The sequence below is a fragment of a genome, unplaced genomic scaffold (genome assembly GCF_019419815.1).
Source record: "Pyrus x bretschneideri cultivar Hongxiangsu unplaced genomic scaffold, Pyrus_bretschneideri_v1 Contig25, whole genome shotgun sequence".
Taxonomy (NCBI): domain Eukaryota; kingdom Viridiplantae; phylum Streptophyta; class Magnoliopsida; order Rosales; family Rosaceae; genus Pyrus; species Pyrus x bretschneideri.
Genome location: NW_025999557.1, coordinates 3,505,862 through 3,523,185, shown reverse-complemented (window position 1 = coordinate 3,523,185; position 17,324 = coordinate 3,505,862). Strand labels below are relative to the sequence as shown.

At 37.8% G+C, this 17,324-nt stretch overlaps 1 protein-coding gene across 1 annotated transcript; it reads left to right on the top strand.

Annotated features, from left to right (window-relative positions):
* Nucleotides 1–2,460: 2,460 nt before the first annotated feature.
* Nucleotides 2,461–6,731, top strand: LOC125478577 (protein LONGIFOLIA 1-like). The gene is made up of 4 exons (XM_048586862.1): nucleotides 2,461–2,762; nucleotides 2,895–4,325; nucleotides 4,421–4,592; nucleotides 5,948–6,731. The coding sequence occupies exons 1-4, from the start codon at nucleotides 2,622–2,624 to the stop codon at nucleotides 6,493–6,495; spliced, it is 2,292 nt and encodes a 763-aa protein (XP_048442819.1). The 5' UTR covers nucleotides 2,461–2,621; the 3' UTR covers nucleotides 6,496–6,731.
* The last annotated feature ends 10,593 nt before the right edge of the window (nucleotides 6,732–17,324 follow it).

Here is a 17,324-nt window from a genome sequence, read left to right as displayed (position 1 = left end):
TGGGCAGGTTCGTTGGCTGCTGTCGTGTCTTCTGATAGGATTAAAAGCACACCATAAAGTAGCACACAAATGTCCTATTAATTTTTCTTATTAACAAAAAGATTTATCAATTGAAGCATATGAAAATAAGGGTCTTTCCCGCATAAGATTGTTTTATCTAACTACTTAGAATGTCACAAAAACTGGGCTGTTGTCCCTACTGACCAGCCACCGAAAAATAATTATTAGACTGACTTACACTTATCTAAAGTCTACGAAATTTTATATGCATATATCAGACACACAGAGCTATACTCACACAAATTTTTGGGATTTTTGGAGTTGATTTGATATTTAAATTAAATCGAACAAAAACAAGACAGAGACAGATTTTTAAGTAGTTCACAAATTATGAAAAACGAGTTAGGGAATTGCTATCCACCACCAAATAATCATGCAAACATGTTATGTTTCATTCAAATTCCTTTCATTTTTGGATGAAGATGCTCAAGTTAACTCAATGTTAGAACTCAACTTATTACTCTTTCTTATGTAGTATGTTAAGAGAATGGCGTTTTCAACTTAACTTAGTCCCTAACATGCAATCTCGAATGGTGTGTTCATAAATTTAACAAGTAGAAATCATTAAGAACGAAAAGAGTTTGAGTCATCACAAGGCATTGTAAGTACTAGCGTTGTCTTACTAATCCTAGAAATTGGTTCACATGTTAATCACAATTAACAAGTACTACTCTAGAACATGTGTAGGTCCTCATTCGACAAGGGTAGGCACACACATATTCATAGCATTAGAATCCTAGATATACTTACTAAGTATGCATCCATAGAAAACACATAAAGAATTCATCAATGAGACAAGTAGTGAACCAATTTTCATCCATTCATAAAAGTAATTCAAACGAAATGTCATAACAAACTTGCAATCATATTCAGGGCTTCAAACAGCCCCTAACTACTAAAAATTTAGTTACACAATCCTTAAGTTAAAATAAAAGATAGACATAAGTTTGAGAAAATAGAACCGAAAGAAATCGACTAAAGTTCTCCCCCCTTTCCTTCCTTCCCCAATGCTACTTTTAAACCAATTCTTGCTTCATCATTTTCTTCTCCTTAACTCACCCACTAATAGCCATTTAGTGATGACAATAAGTGAGAGGATATGTAAAACAATTGTAACTCCTTGGGCAGCCTTTATGCCAATTACTCCCTCTTAATCCTCATCTTTAATTCCATTTCCTCTTATATTTGAATAGGTGTCAGCTGGTTTGTTCTTGATTGCATCAGATTTGGCTACTAGATTTATTGGAGTTATTGCTTTCAATGTTTTATTGTCAGTTACAAACTGCTCAGCCTCTTGGGAACCTTTCAATGTTCAAGCGGCCATAACTTCTTCTAGAAAAATGATCTTAACAATCCGCGAAATGCTCCAAAAAATAGACATCCGTAGCTTTCCAAGAATATAAGGCTCATTCTCTAATTCATTCTGAGCTGTCCGAAACTTGCTTCCAAAGTCAGCTGACCTGCACAGGCAGTTTTGACGAATTTGTTACTTAAAATTCCACTTGTGCTAATTTTCTTTTCTTTGCTTGACATATCCTACAAAACGCAAAAACAAAGTAAATAGCTCAAAAATATAAGGAACTAACTAAGAAAAGAAAAGTGAATTTGATGTAAAATTTATATAAATATGAGCTTATCATCTTCCCTTTGTAAAAATTAACGTTGACGCAAATTGGGCTGCTGCGACAATTGTGGGTTTTGCAAGGGTAGTGGTCCATGATTCTTCTGGCAGTTTCATTGCTGCTCGAAGATCCAGGCTTAGTGCGCTTTGTGTTGAGGTTGCAGAAACGTTGGCATTGGAGCGTGGATGTGAGTTGGGTTTATCGTTGGGTCTGAACCATGTAGTTGTCGAATCTGATTCGAAGAAATTCATTTCTTGCCTGTGGGGAAACATATCCAATGGCAGATGGGAGGCTTTTCCAATTTTAGCAAGGTGTAAGAAACTCGGGGAAGCCTTTCAGGTCTGTCGCTGGTCTTGGATCCCAAGACCAGCCAATATGGTGGCTAACCTCTTGGCGTCGCAAAGATGTGTGGAGATGTGTGACTTTTCTTGGTTGATCGACCCTCATCTTCAATTGTGCATGTACTGAACAACGATGGATTACCTTGTCCACCTTAATTTTGTGTTGGTTGTGCAAGGGGGGACGCTTAGAGCTTTGCTTGCAGTGTCAAGTCTCTTCTATCCCCTTGTACGTCCTGTCTTTTTTTTGGTTGTTTGCCTTATGGGGGGGCTTTCGTTGTTATCTTTAGCATCTCTTGTCTTGGTTAATATTTTCAGTTTACAAAACATAAAAAAAAAAAAAAAAAAAAAAAAAAGAGAGGAAGTAAAATACCAAACGTACCCTTATTATATCACTCCTGGCCTTTCCATTAACTCCGCCAACCCCTTTAAAAAGAACCAGAAAAGCGGGAGACACAGATAAAAGGCGTAGTAGCCAGTGTGAGAGAGAGAGTTATGGAGAAATCTAAGCTAATAAAGTGAGTGAGTGAGGGAGAGCGACGAAATTAACATAAATAGTGTTTGGAGAGAGGGAAAGTGAGATATTTTCCGAGAAAAAAAAATGAAGACTGGAAGAATGGTGCAAGAACAGAACCTGGAGAAGCAGATGGGGTGCATGGCTGGCTTCCTCCAGATCTTCGATCGCCACCAGCTTCTCAACGGAAAACGCCTCAACTCCACCAAACGCCTCCCTCCCTCGGCGGTGAGTTTTCCATTTATTATCTGTTTGGTTCCCAGGAAAATGTCCAGAGTTTCAATCTTCACTTCTTGTACTTTCTGTTTGACTGCATTTAATTTATCATTTATTGAAACTCATTTATTGAGACTCTCTCAGACGGTGGTATCGTCGCCAGAGTCGGAGTCGGCCATGTCGCCGGAGATATCCAAAGAATTGGAAAAACAACCGCAGAACAAGACGGCACCGTCTCCGGACCGATCGAAGCAATCTCCATCTCCGACGAAAGATCTCCGATCTCCATCGCCAGAAACTCGCGCTCCTCCGTCACCGGAACCTCATCCGAAATCTCCTCTTCCGCTTCCAGTTTTCGAATTCAAAGAAGGCACGAGGTCCTCGTGGAAGTTCTCCAGAGAAGCACCGAGGCTCTCACTGGATAGCAGAGCCACCGTCGACGCCAAGGGAAGCCTATACCCGAGGGAGATCCGAACAAACGCCGCCATACTAACCGCCGGTCGGAGCTCCGCCGACGGAGGAAGCGATAGTGACAAGCAACACCGATCACCGAGCGTTATCGCTAGGCTAATGGGACTCGAACCGTTGCAGATGTCGGATCCAGAACCGATTAAGCTCCGGAGATCTTCGTCCGAATCCAGAGTGAACCGAGACCTGAAACAGTACCGGTTCGTCGACGGCAACAATTACCAGCAGAAGCAACCGCCGCCACAGAATGTGCAGAGCCATAATTTCTCCGGCAATGTAGGCAAAGACGACCGGAGCTCCAATCGGGGCTCCTATCCGAGGCAGCCGGATCCGAAGAACAATGCGAAGGCTCAGAGCAAAGGAATGGCGCAGAGAAAGTGCTTCTTCAACTCGGCGGACTTCTTCCCCGAGCCGAAGCAGAGAGCCTCCGTTTACAACGAGATTGAGAAGCAGTTGATGATGCGAGGAATCGACGAGCGGTCGAAAGATATGGAGACGTTGAAGGAAATCTTCGAAGCTCTGCAGCTCAAAGGCCTCCTGCGCTCCAGGAAAGCTGCCAATCAGATTAATTCCAGAAACTTCTTCTACGATCGGAGCTTCCAGTCGCCGATCGTAGTGATGAAGCCGTCCATATCGCCGAGCTCGGTTCACCGTGCAGCCAGATTCGGAAACGACTCGCCGCCGCCAAGTTCGGGATTTAGGTCGAGAGCCGGAGTTCGCCGAAACGGCGAGGTATCACCTGCGGTGAGTCCTAGGCCCGACCGGCCGGAGAATGCACGGAGCCAGACTAGAGGGAGGAGTCCTGCCGCGCGAGAGGGCGGCGTGAGGAGTCCGAGTCGGAGAGGAGGACCGTTATCGATCGAAACGCAGCGGAAGGGGAATGATTCGGTGGAGCAGAGGAGAGTATCTCCGGTGCATTCGCCTAAAGTCAGTTCGAGAATACCAGATCAAACGCCCACGAATCGATCTCCCAGGTACATCAAGAAACCAACGGTTGAGATTGCTCCAAGTGAGGAAAAGGCCCTCCATCGGGCGGAGGACGAATCGTCCACCACCATGTCAGAGAGCAGCGTTAGCAACAGCACCTCGTCACAAGCCGAGACAGAGGTACATTAATCATCATCAAAATCTTAATTAACGTAATTAGTTCATGTTTAATTAAGTAAAATATGATTAACGGTTTTGGTTAATTAATTTTGCAGAGGTGGAAGGCGGAAGAGTACAAAGAAGGGAGGAGTTTGTTGGAGAGGTGTGATAAGCTGCTTCACAGCATAGCTGAGTTGCAACCGAGTCCTGTCTCGGTTCTCGACTCGTCGTTTTACAAAGAGGAATCTTCGCCTTCGCCAGTCATGAAACGCAGCATTGATTTCAAAGGTAAATAATATAAGAATAGGATTCTCTCTCATCCTCTCTTCATATCTTCATATCGGTTACTTGATTGCCCACTTACCTGCATTTGGTACGTCATGTTGTCTAAACCAATTGTTTTCTTACGTTTTAACTTGACTGCTTAACTCCGGTGGAACAAAACAACTTGTTTTAAACTTATCTGTAAGGCGATGCATGATTGGCTTGCGATGCTGCTAATTTGTCATTTAGCTGCATGGAAGTTTGATTTTGCACTGCCGTGCCATGTGTTTCAGAGGAATGGATGATTTGCTTGAAATACCACTAGTATGGTATTCTAGTTGCGTGAAAACTCAATCACGCACTGTCATGTCATGCATTCCAACTTGACCACGCTTGTTTCAATTCAAATATCACTAATATGACATTTCAGTTGCATGAAAGTATCATTCAAGTTGCCTACGTGGCCTTGAGATGGCAAGTATTTTGTGTGTAGCAGTACTCTACCTAACTAGGCTCTGCTTTTAGCCTTCTAGGTTAACCAGTACTCTACTAGAGATTTGTATCCTCTCTTGAGTTCAAGAAAATGATCCTTCAGACCAAGCAATGTGGGCCGTTGGATTTTCATCTAACGGTTATAATTAATATAATTTTAAAAGGATCTCCTTATTTGTAATCGTTGGATAAAAATTCAATGGTCCACACTGCTTGATCAGAAAGATCTTCTTCTTAGGCTCAGGAGAGTCCAAATCCCTCTACTAGTACCCTGTTCTTGTGCTGCACTCTGCACCCAGTGAATATTTCCAGTTAAAGTCAATACCTTCCAATAAATACCTGCCACATCGGCGTAAAAAAATCCAGGATCCAAACTCTTCCACGGAGGCAGATTGTCTGCCCTTTTGTGTGGGTGTCTTTTCCATCCCCTTATATTTGTGCGATCACGGTTAAGCCACGCCAATATTTTATATTTCTATTGTTTTTTATCTTATTATTTCTATAAAAAAATTAATATAAAATGTTGACGTGGCTTAACCGTGACCGAACAAAATAGGAACAAAATAGGAGGGGATGAGAAGGGCACTAAATAGGAGGGCAGACAATCTGCCTCCCTCTTCCACCTCAGCCTTTTCCTATGCTTAATCACAGGTGGATTGATTTGATTGGTGTTTCCATCTTAACGGGATGTCGGTAGGTGGTTGTGCTGTGTTGTGTTGTACTCTGTGATAGTGATACTGGTTGAAAACGACCCCGTTTTGTTATACCCCTAACTGTAATCGACGACAATGACCCACCAAATTTGCTATGGTTATTAGTAATTAGGGATTTTAATTTGGTTTGGTTGTTGAATTTAATTAAATTTAATTTTTGGTTTGATGAAACAGTTGAAATGGAAGACATTTGGGGCGAGGCAATGTGGGGCACTGAGTTCGAATCCAAAGACAGCGATTTCGTCTACGTATCGGAGATCCTGTGGGCTTCCACTTACTTACCGGAAGACTCCGACATTTTCCTATTACTAGAGAAGAAGCAACATTTCAAGGGAAAAGACACCTCTAAAGAGTCAACACTCGAGAGAAGGATCATTTTCGACACCATCACCGAAATTCTAGACCGAAACCGCCAATTGCCGCCTTGGAAGGCGGTCTCGTGGCAAACTTCCTTGCCTGAAACTTGGTCCGAGTTTCAAAGAATGCGGGAGAGGGACGACTCCGAGGACTTGTTCAAGGTCATATGCGGGATGTTGAAAAAGGACCTTGCCGGCGACGCAATCAACGGATGGGGAGATTGCTCCATCGAAATGTCCGACGCTGTTTTGGACATCGAACGGCTCATTTTCAAGGACTTGATCGGGGAAACGATCCGAGATCTCGCCGCTTTTCCCACCAGCTATATCAAAGTTTCGGCGCCTTGCAGGAAGTTGGTCTTCTAAAAGCGGAGGGAAAACAAAAAAAACATGGAAGTTTTCATTTGGCGCGCTTTTTAAATCATAATCCAAATTAAAATATAAAATATCATCCTTAGTTTTTAATTTTTGTTTGTTTTTAGATTAGAAATTCAACGGTCGATCTGGTTTTGCAAAATCTGTAAATTAAATGGTTGTTTATTGTAATTTGCAATATTATATTTTGCGAAATGCTGTGGGAAATTGGAAGTGGGTTGCTCTCAGGCATGTGCAAAAAGGGGAAAAAGTAAAAGTGGGAGGCTGAAAAGAGGACAATGTTTTCCGCGATAAAGCAAAAGATTTGATTGCACATGTTTTTGTCTCAAGTGATGAGTAAACATTCCATTCCATGGCTGCTGCTATCATTATACTCTCATCTTAATCTTAGTATTCGTTTAGATATACTTTTAAAATGATAAAAAACGTTTTTAGAGAGAGTTACAAAAGCGCTTTAAGTGCTTTTTCAGGATTTACTTGCATCTTTATTAATGATTGATTTTAAAAATATTTTCATCAAAAACATTTTTAATCATTGTAAAAATAAATCTAAACGAGCTTTTAATTAATAATAATCATTTTATACCTTAAAATTTTGAATCTCATTGTTTAAAAATTCATAATCTAAAAAGAATTGAAGAGAAAAGAAAGACTTATTTACACCCGTTATTACGGTAAAATCGCACAGCGCTTTGTATATTAGGTTGCTCACATGACATCACATAATTAATTAGAAAAAGCTGTCATGCAATCTAGCTTCCCAGTGCCATGACAGGGTAAGTTGCACAGTGCTTTGGCTAGTTACCTTCGGCCATTTACCTTACCCTACCTCAGTTTTATTGGACATTTTATCGACAAGTGAACATTAAACAATTTCATATGTAGCAATAGTGGATACATAAGGCAACTACATACACAAATCTTTATATCGATAAATCCATTAGTTTATGTGCGAATAAAATGTAACAAAATTATCAACGATCATGATGAAACCATACAAACATATTCGCGACTGATCCTAGCACTGTTCGTAATTTCTAGGTGGTCCAAAAGAAAATGACTTAACTAACTAACAAGCAAGAACTAACAACTAACAACAGTTAAGATCCTTTTTTTTTTTTTTACCTATTTTTTCTTACGAGTGCTACTCAAAATAGTTCGTCAAACAGTCCTTATTAGAATATGGTCCTCAAATTTTAATTAATTATTTGGATCACAAGCTTTTCTTCATGACTTCATTAAATTTTGTCACTGTTTTTATTTTCAAGTTGTAATAATCTACAGCAACAAGCCGATACTCTATTCAATTATGTGGTCCATCAATCATACAAAGTCAAATACTATTTTTTCAACTATTTTTATTCACTTGTCAAAATTTTGGACCTACTAGAGAAAAATCTCGATAAGCATGCCTGATCAGACGCCTAACTTTGGGCAATTGGATCTATTGAGATCAGATTCATACTTTTGTTACTGGTGCTCCCTACCGATGAGCTGATCGTTCATTCTTACTTAAGTTTTTCTTTGATAGGCATGCGCTTGTCCATAATGTAAAGGTTGTCTGTTTTTCTTCTCTTTCTTGCGCTTGGTTCATATGGTTTTTAAATTGTATCATTTCAATTTGGAAGATATTTATAAAATAAAAAAAATAAAAAAAAAAGTTCGAATTTGGTGGGGTTGTTAACATAGAAGGGGGTGCCAATCCATCTCTCTCTCAAAATTATTCTATGAGCAAAGAGAAATATATAAATCCACCTCATATTAAATATATTAAATATATATTAATCGTGCGGTACTTTTGTTCTCAAGGTTGAGAGAGGTTCGATATATAAACTCTCCATCCACTAAATTTGTTTATGACAATTTTCTTACTGTTCAATTGGAATTTGGTCATCTTCACCCAAAAACGTGATTAAATTTTGATAAACTATTAAATTAAATTTCAAAACGACAAGAACAATGAGTTATATATGATATGATGAGTTTGTTTCGTCTCTTACGATTTGTTTCGTCTCTTACGACAAACAAAAACACACACACAACTAATAGTGAATGTGTATGAGGTGCTAATCCCACCAAACAACTCGTATTCTTGCCTCTCGTATTCATACCAATTAAATTCCCCTGCTCCCACCCTAAGCACAAATGAATCAAGTAAAAAGAAATAGGGTCTTTGTCAAAAAACAAGTGAAAGATGGGGTCTTTGTCATGTAAAAAGGGCACAAGCTTATCTATGAATGTGTAAGAGATGTGGATGGGTTGTCTGGCAATGCCCACATGCCGGTCATCTGCCATCGACTTTTCCATCATTTTCTTCTCTTTGATTGAATGGTGGCTCTCACTTCCTCATAAATCCACCACAATTGCCCACATTTACTTGAATTTTCGTGTGTTCTGGTAGGTTGTCATCATCATCCTCATCGCTGTCTCCTCCTAGGGTTCTTTGCAGATGCAAAGTTTCTATTTCTTTTGAAATATTTTGACTAAGTAACGTGAGTGCATTATTGGCTTCGGCTATGAGTTGTACTTGCACTCTACTGTATCTGCATGCTCAATGAAAACTAAAACCTAATACCAAAGGGGTCGTGGTCCTATGCATAAAGGTCCTTTGGAATTCATCGATGGATAGTAATCATCTTAACAATCACCATCTCAAAATATGATCTCAAAGAATTGAAGAAGAACGCTTAACAGAGAAGAAAGAGAGAAAAACTTCAATATTTCTCATTAACTATTTTTTGTAGAATACAGAGTACTTAACCGACAATACAAGAAGGGGAAATAGTACTTATACTAACAGCTCAAATACATTGGCTTAAGACAGAAGCTACTATTGCACATGTGGCACTGCTGGCATGGCAAATCATACTTATCCAATACCCCCCCTCAATCTGAACTGAGGTAACTCAGTTGAAGATTGAAACAATGGCGCAAAAAAATCAGGACCATGAAGACCCTTGGTCAATACATCTGCAACCTGATTTTTAGTGCACAAATATTCAACAAGCAAATCACCCTTTTGAACTCGTTTGCGAATAAAATGGATGTCAATCTCCAAATGCTGAACAAGATTTAAACTCAAGGCAATTGCATATTGGTTATCACAATAGATCACTGGAGGAGAAAACAAATATTCATGTAAATCCTTAAGGATTAACCTGATCCAAGCAATGTCCACAGTAGTATGAGCCAAAGCACGATATTCAGCCTTGGTGGAACTGCGAGAAACAGAAAACTGTTTCTTGAACTACCACGAAATCAGATTATCTCCTAAATAAACAAAATAACCAGTAATGGAACACTGAGTATTCAAATATGCAACCTAATTAGAGTCATTGTAGGCTTTTAACTGCATAGGACTTCTAGAAGTATATGTCAAACCACAATGAATTGTGCCTTGGAGAAATCGCATAATTCTTTTCACCATTCCAAAATGGACATCAGTAGGTGCACTCATATATTGACAAACATTATTGACAGCAAAGGCTATATCTGGACGAGTAAAGGTCAAGTACTATAAAGCTACAACTAAACTCCGATATAAGTAGGATCAGGAGGCAAGGTACATTCAGTAGTTAAGATTTGATATGTGGTTTGCAAGGAGTTGAACATGATTTACAATCATCAATCCCAGCTTTATGGATAAGATCTTTGACATACTTGGCTTGACTAATGAACAAATCTCCATTAAGCTTATATATGACTTGAAGACCAAGAAAATAAGCTAATATGCCCATATTCTTAAGATCAAAAACCTCACTGAGAGTAGTAATCACAGACTGAATCAATGAAGTACTATAACCAGTGATTATGATGTCATCAACATAAAGAAGTAAAATAACTACATGAACCCCATACGTCTTTACAAACAAACTTGAATTGGATAGAGAAGCTTCAAAACCAATGGCTTGCACAAAACTAGTAAACTTGTCATTCCAGGCTCGAGGAACTTGTTTCAAGCCATATAACGATTTTACCAGTTTACAAACATGTGTAGCAAACTGAGAATTAACAAAACCTTGAGGTTGTTTCATATAAACCTCGTCGTGTAACTCACCATGAAGAAAAGCATTCTTTACGTCTAATTGACGAAGCTCCCACTTATGTATAGTTACTAAAGATAAAATCAATTGGACAGTAATATGTCGAACAACAGGGCTGAAAATCTCTATATAATCTAGACCTTTTTCTTGGCTAAAACCTTGGGCAACAAGCCTAGCCTTATATCGAGATATTGACCCATCACTATTCCTTTTAACTTTGTACACCCATTTACTGCCGATAACATTTTTATCACAAGGATGAGGAATAAGAACCCATATACCTTGAGTTTGAAGAGCATTAAACTCTTCCTGCATTGTCATTTGCCACTGTGGAATTTGAGAGACTTGTTTAAAAGTAGAGGGTTCTGAAACATCATGGTTATCTGCAATGAAAGTAAATCCTCCTGAAAAATGAGTATCATCATCAAGATGTAATGACTGAACTTCTGAAACACTGCTGTGACGGCTGAATAATCTCTTCTAGTAATAATACCAGTTCTTAATTTGGTTTGAATGCCTTGGGAAGGAATGACATTCTCTGAACTATAAGGATTAAAAACATTATTAGGAGGTAAGACAACCTCTAATTGATTGTGTGGAAGGACAGGCAACAATGTGTTGGGGTTGGAAAGAGTAGCATGAGAACTTGGGTCCTGTGCACGGCTGACATGTAGACTTGATTCTATACACTATTGGAAGAATTGGCATCTTGTTAATGAGGCATAGAATGAAGAGACTGACTAAGAGAAATTCCCTGTCTGCTAGAATCTGAATTTTCAGAAGTGGTATTTATATAAGGCAATTAAACAATAATGGGTCTCAACATAGTACGCGAAGAAGACTGAGATGAACTCTGAGTAGAACTACCTAACAATTCCACATAAGGAAGAGTACCTTCATCATAAATGACATGTCTGGAAAGAAAAATCTGCCATGTCAACACACTATAACAAATAGCACCTTTATAACCATATGAATAACCTAAGAATACACATTGTGTGGATCTAGATTGAAGTTTGTGGGCATTATATGGTCTGAGATAAGGGTAAATTGCACAGCCAAACACCTTCAAATTAGATAACTCAAGCCGTGTTCCAAACAGCTTGCCAAAAGGAGAATCCAACTTTAAAGTTTTACAAGGCATTCTATTAATAAAAGAGGCAGCATGAGCCACTTCATGATACCATAATTTATAAGGTAACTTTGCAACAGACAACAAAGTGATTGTTGTCTCAATGAGATGTCGATGTTTGCGCTTAGCTAATCCATTTTGCCGAGGAGTATATGGACGTGAAATAAAATGCATAATCCCATTGGAATCTAAATAACTCTTAAAAACATTACTTAAAAATTCTCCCCCACCATTAGACTATAACACTTTAATTCTAGTATGAAACTGATTCTCTATGTATGCACATAATTTAACAAAAGCCTCAAAAACACCTGATTTATTCATTAAGGGAAACATCCATACAAACCGGGTTGCTTCATCAATAAAAGGGAAACATAGTACCTAAAACCTTGAAGAGATACAACTGGAGAAGGTCCCCAAACATCACTATGTATCTTATGAAATGGAATCACAACTCTATTAACTCTGTCTGTAAAAGGTAGTCTACTCATTTTCCTACTAATAAAATGTGAACAAACTTTACTTGTGACATCAAAATTACAACCAATATTAAAATTCTTGAGCATAGCAGCTAATATATCATTGGAAGGATGACCACATTGTTGGTGCCAAAGAGAGGATTTCACAACATGTCCCAGAAAAGTTGAAGAAGAAACTGCACCTTTATTCAGTAAAGTAGGAAAAATGTGCACGTGAACCTTTAACAACTCATCATTGCTACTTTTTCCGTGATGAAGAATTGCCCATGTTGCCTTGTCTTGCACAAAAAACTGAGCTTCATCACATATAAACCAAGTGTGATTGTCCGCACACAACTTTTTTACTAAAAGAAGATTCACAGTTAACATGGGAACATGCAAAATATTCTTAAGATTTAAAACATGAGATGCAGTTTGTAAAGTGCCATGTCTAATATGTTGAACTTCCAAACCTTCACCATTTCCCACAATAATCTTCTATGTTCCTTCATAAGGTGTGGCTCTATTAAGAAGTGTCACATCAGGACTCATATGATGTGAAGCCCCTGTATCAATGATCCAAGAGTCTCCATTAGTAAATTCCTGAAAATGTTGTACAGACATGGCTAGAAAATCATGAAAAGGAACTGATGAACTTGATCTAATACCTTGTGGAACAAATTGAGAATTTGACCCTTGTGAAACATATGGATTAATTGAACCTTGTGGAGCAAATGGTAATGGAGAGGAGAACATTTACAACTCATGAGGAGAGACATTAGAATGAAAACCTTGATGAGCATAGTTGGCAGATAAAGAAGGTGGAGGTTAATTGCCTTGATATGCATAATTACCCCGATGTCTGCAATTGAGAGCAATGTGACCCCGTTTTCCACAAATTTGACATTCATGTGAAGATTGACCATTATTATTCCTGGACAAACAAGTAACTGTTGTATGACTTTTTTTGGAATAGATTTGACACTCTGGAACAGGTTCAAACCGAGTTGTAGAATTCTCAGACCATGGTTGCCATTAATTGCCAAACCTTGAATTATTAAATCGTGGTTTATAGCCTGCATTACCCCGTGGTCTATAGTTATTAGAACCAAATAACCTGCCACCATTATGACCTCCTGAATTATGATGCGGGTGAAAAGTATTACCATTGGACTGATATTGAGAAGATGAACTAGAGCCGGAACCAGGAAAACCATAACCAAAATTCTAAGATGATGAACTAGTACCAGATGTATCAGAAGAAGTACTCATACCATTAACCTGAGAACCAACATGCACAAAGTTATAAGCTGCAGGATAAGCATTAACATACATAGCTACCATACTGTGGACTAAAGACTGCATTCGAGCGTCAATGTTTTTCTCGACACCTATTAACTGTGCTCAAAACTCTTTCATTGTAATTGGTGAATCTCTTGCCAAAATCACAGTTCGAATCATATCATAATCCAAAGGTAAACCAGACAAAGCAGCAATTATAAGATCGTTATCAGACACTTTTTCACCAGCAGCTTGCAATTGATCCTTGATTGCCTTTAACTTCAACAAGTACTTATCAATGGTATCTCCCCCCCCCCCCCCCCCCCCCCCCAAAAAAAAAATCTTTTGCATAGTATGAAGTTCTGCCTTTAAATGGTTCATAGTAACACTAGATACAGACATATAGCGATCTTGTAATACAATCCAAGCCTCCATGAGAATTCTTACACCCAACAACATGTTCAATAGCATCATCACTGAGAGTAGCAATTAGTAAACTTAACAAAGCCATATCAATCTTCACCCATTGTTTATATGCATCATTAATCTCAGTGGTAATACCTAATTCAGGAGTAAGGACAAATTTGGGAGGACACACATACTCCCTAGTGAAATGATCAAGAATATCATATCCATGAAAAACAGAAGAAAATTGAAAACTCCACTTGATGAAATTGTCATCAGTAAGTTTAATGGTAAGTATATCCAATAAACTTTCAATTTTCACAGGATTCGACATGATTCACAAGTAGAATATCGGAAAATCTACAATTGATGATCCAAAAACACAAACAATCCAAATACAATCTTAGGTCAGCAAGAAAAACCCAGTCACAAACTTAAGTCGGCAAGAAAAACCCAAATGACAACTTTATAGATCTGAGTCCACAGAAGAAGAAAAATACAATTCCATATACGAATGCAATCACAGAACAACAAGAATCAAAGAAATTCTAGCTATGGCATCGGCCTTCGAACTTCAAGAATCAACAACAACAAAAAATTCACTAATTTAGGCATCGGCCTTCAGAAAAATAAAAAAATAAAAAATCTTCAAACAACAAGATAACATGGCATCGGCCTTCAATTGGTATATAAATCCCAAAAAAAATTCCAGTACTGTGATCAAATCAGAATTCTCCAATTTTGTATGCACAAATCAAGAACAACATCACCTCACATCCAAGCGTAGCAGCGGAAAACAATGAACCATCAACACCGCGTCAGCGAACCAGCTATGGATACCATTTTAACAATCACCATCTCAGAATATGATCTCAAAGAATTGAAGAAGAACGCTTAACAGAGAAGGAAGAGGGAAAAACTTCAATATTTCTCATTAACTATATTTTTTAGAATACAGAGTACTTAACCGACAATACAAGGAGGGAAAATAATATTTATACTAACAGCTCAAATACATTGGCTTAAGACAGAAGCTACTGTTGCACATGTGGCACTGTTGACATGGCAAATCATACTTATCCAATAAATCACTGGTCATCTAGTAGCTCATTTGATTAATGTATCCCCATCTATTACCAATGTAATTTGTCTCTGGAAGACTCTGTTTTATATGTGAAGTCTCCTTCCTACTTGGAGAAATTTTTACAAAGTGTTCGGTATTCAAGCGGGTATAACACGAGTCATAAAATAAGTGGAGTAAAACGGAAAAAATATATCATTTCTTCCACTTATATTATGACATGTGAAGTATCGCTTGAATACCTAACAATGGCGTCCATTAGGTGTCGATTGTGTGCATCCGATCAACCCGTCACTTGCCTCACATATAGGGAACAACATTAGAGTTCACATGTAAATAAGAGATCTGATGTTTGAATCTCATGAATGACAAGTTCGATAGCAATTTATTACTTAACCCTTAGTGTAATGAAAATACTTGTGTCCCTCTCCTATGCAAATCTACTTGCCCACCACTTGAGATTAACGCATCTTCAACATACAAACATCATAATCAGAATCGTTCATTCTTTTTCTCATCATCTAAAGATCATTTCTGGAAAAAAAATCATTCAATTCGGAGATCGTTTAGCCATTCATGTGTGTCAACCATTGAAACATTTTTGATATAAAGTAGCATCCTCATGATGAGCCACATATTTGTTTTATGCATATGAATATCGTTTCTTCAAATGGAATGGTTTTTTTTTTTTTTTATTTATTTTTTTTTTTTTTTGCATAAATGACAAAACGGTACAAATTATGATATTTGTACGATGAAAATAGGTTGATCATTAGTGTAAAATATACCAGTGAATTAAAAATGCATTTTTTCATTATGGGCCTTAAAAGACCCGTTATTCATATGGGTTTGGGTCTTTCTTTGTAGCACCAGACGGCACCATTGGGCCTGAGTCATCATGTTCTAACTATACACCAAGGTCAACCAAATTTTGGGCCTGATAAATTGGGTAAGAAAATTCCTCATCAACTAGTTAACCTTCAGGATCATTGACTTCCGCTTCAAATTCCCACCGCAGAAGATTGAAGTAATTAATCAAAGAGAAAGTGCCAAGGATCTAATTCACCTACAGCATTTGTTAGTAACTTATTTCTTTCTAATTCTCAAATGAGTATATTCTATCTGAAATTGTCTGATTTTTATCTAGTTTGGGTGATGATGATTGCATGACCACATTGTAACTTGAATTAAAACCCGTCTTTAGCTTTATTTTGATAACACATATAGTATTCTTATTTATTTAGACAGAAATTTGAATTTGCGTGTAAAGATACAGATGAACACATTGTCCTAAACGACTGACCTAATCTACGTCGAAAGCCTTTAGCTTTATATATCATAGAATATGATGGCTTTAACACTGTTTATGAGCAAACGAGGAGACTAGGAGAAATTGAAAATGCACCTCGCAAAAAATATGAACCCAATTCAGGGACAATAAGCCACTTCATAATGACTAGCTAATGACATCACAAGTTTTTTTTTTTTTTTTTAGTGGGAGGATTGGGTTTAGTGGCTATAGTTAAAGTCCATAAAAGACTCAACCGGAGGCGGTCATGGAAGGTATTATATGGGACATTAACTATATTAAGAAGCAATTAAGTTCTGTTGAGTTTTTTTCCACTCCTTGTGCCTGTAATGGGACTGCTCATTTGGTGGCATCTTATGTCACAAGTGTGGGAGGTTATCATACGTGAGATTGTTTTGAAACAGAGTGGTTGTTTAATTTTCTAGCTTCTGATGTAAACGTTTCAATTCGTATCTAATACTATTTCATCTTCGACGAAAGAAAAAAAAAAAAAAAAAAGAAGAGAATTCAGAAGTTGGTTTCTGGTATTTCTGGTACCTGTTATGATCCTCAGACTCAAAGAAAAGCTTAAATTCTGGTATTTCCTTTTCTTTGCAAACTCCAAAGTTATGTTTATATTGGTAGATTAACTTGCGTAGTAGTTTGACACGCAAATAAAATATTGACAGTGGTCGTGTAGTAACGCTTTTCGCACTTTTGATGCGGTTATTACACATCTATTATATTTACTGATTTGTTATTATGTTCATACAAAATAAGAAGTTTTAACGAAAATTTCACGGTACTGTTCACTTTAACGAAAAACCACATTTTTACACTAAAAAGTCAATCATGATACTATTCACTTTACCCTCTATTTTGTCCTTATCATTAAAACTCAAAGTTTTTAAGTCATTTTCATTAGTTTTCCCTACAAAATATCGGTTTTCTTAATCCCACTTACAGATTGCCTATTTAGTGAAATCCAACTCAGTTAAGTGGTCTGCCACCAGTTATCTTTTTTTTTTTTTTTTTAAATTAAAAAATTAAAAAAAAACTCAGTTAAGTGGTCAAACCGACCGGACTGTATTACCTATATTGAAAGTGGTGGATTCCCTTGGAGTTTGGATTA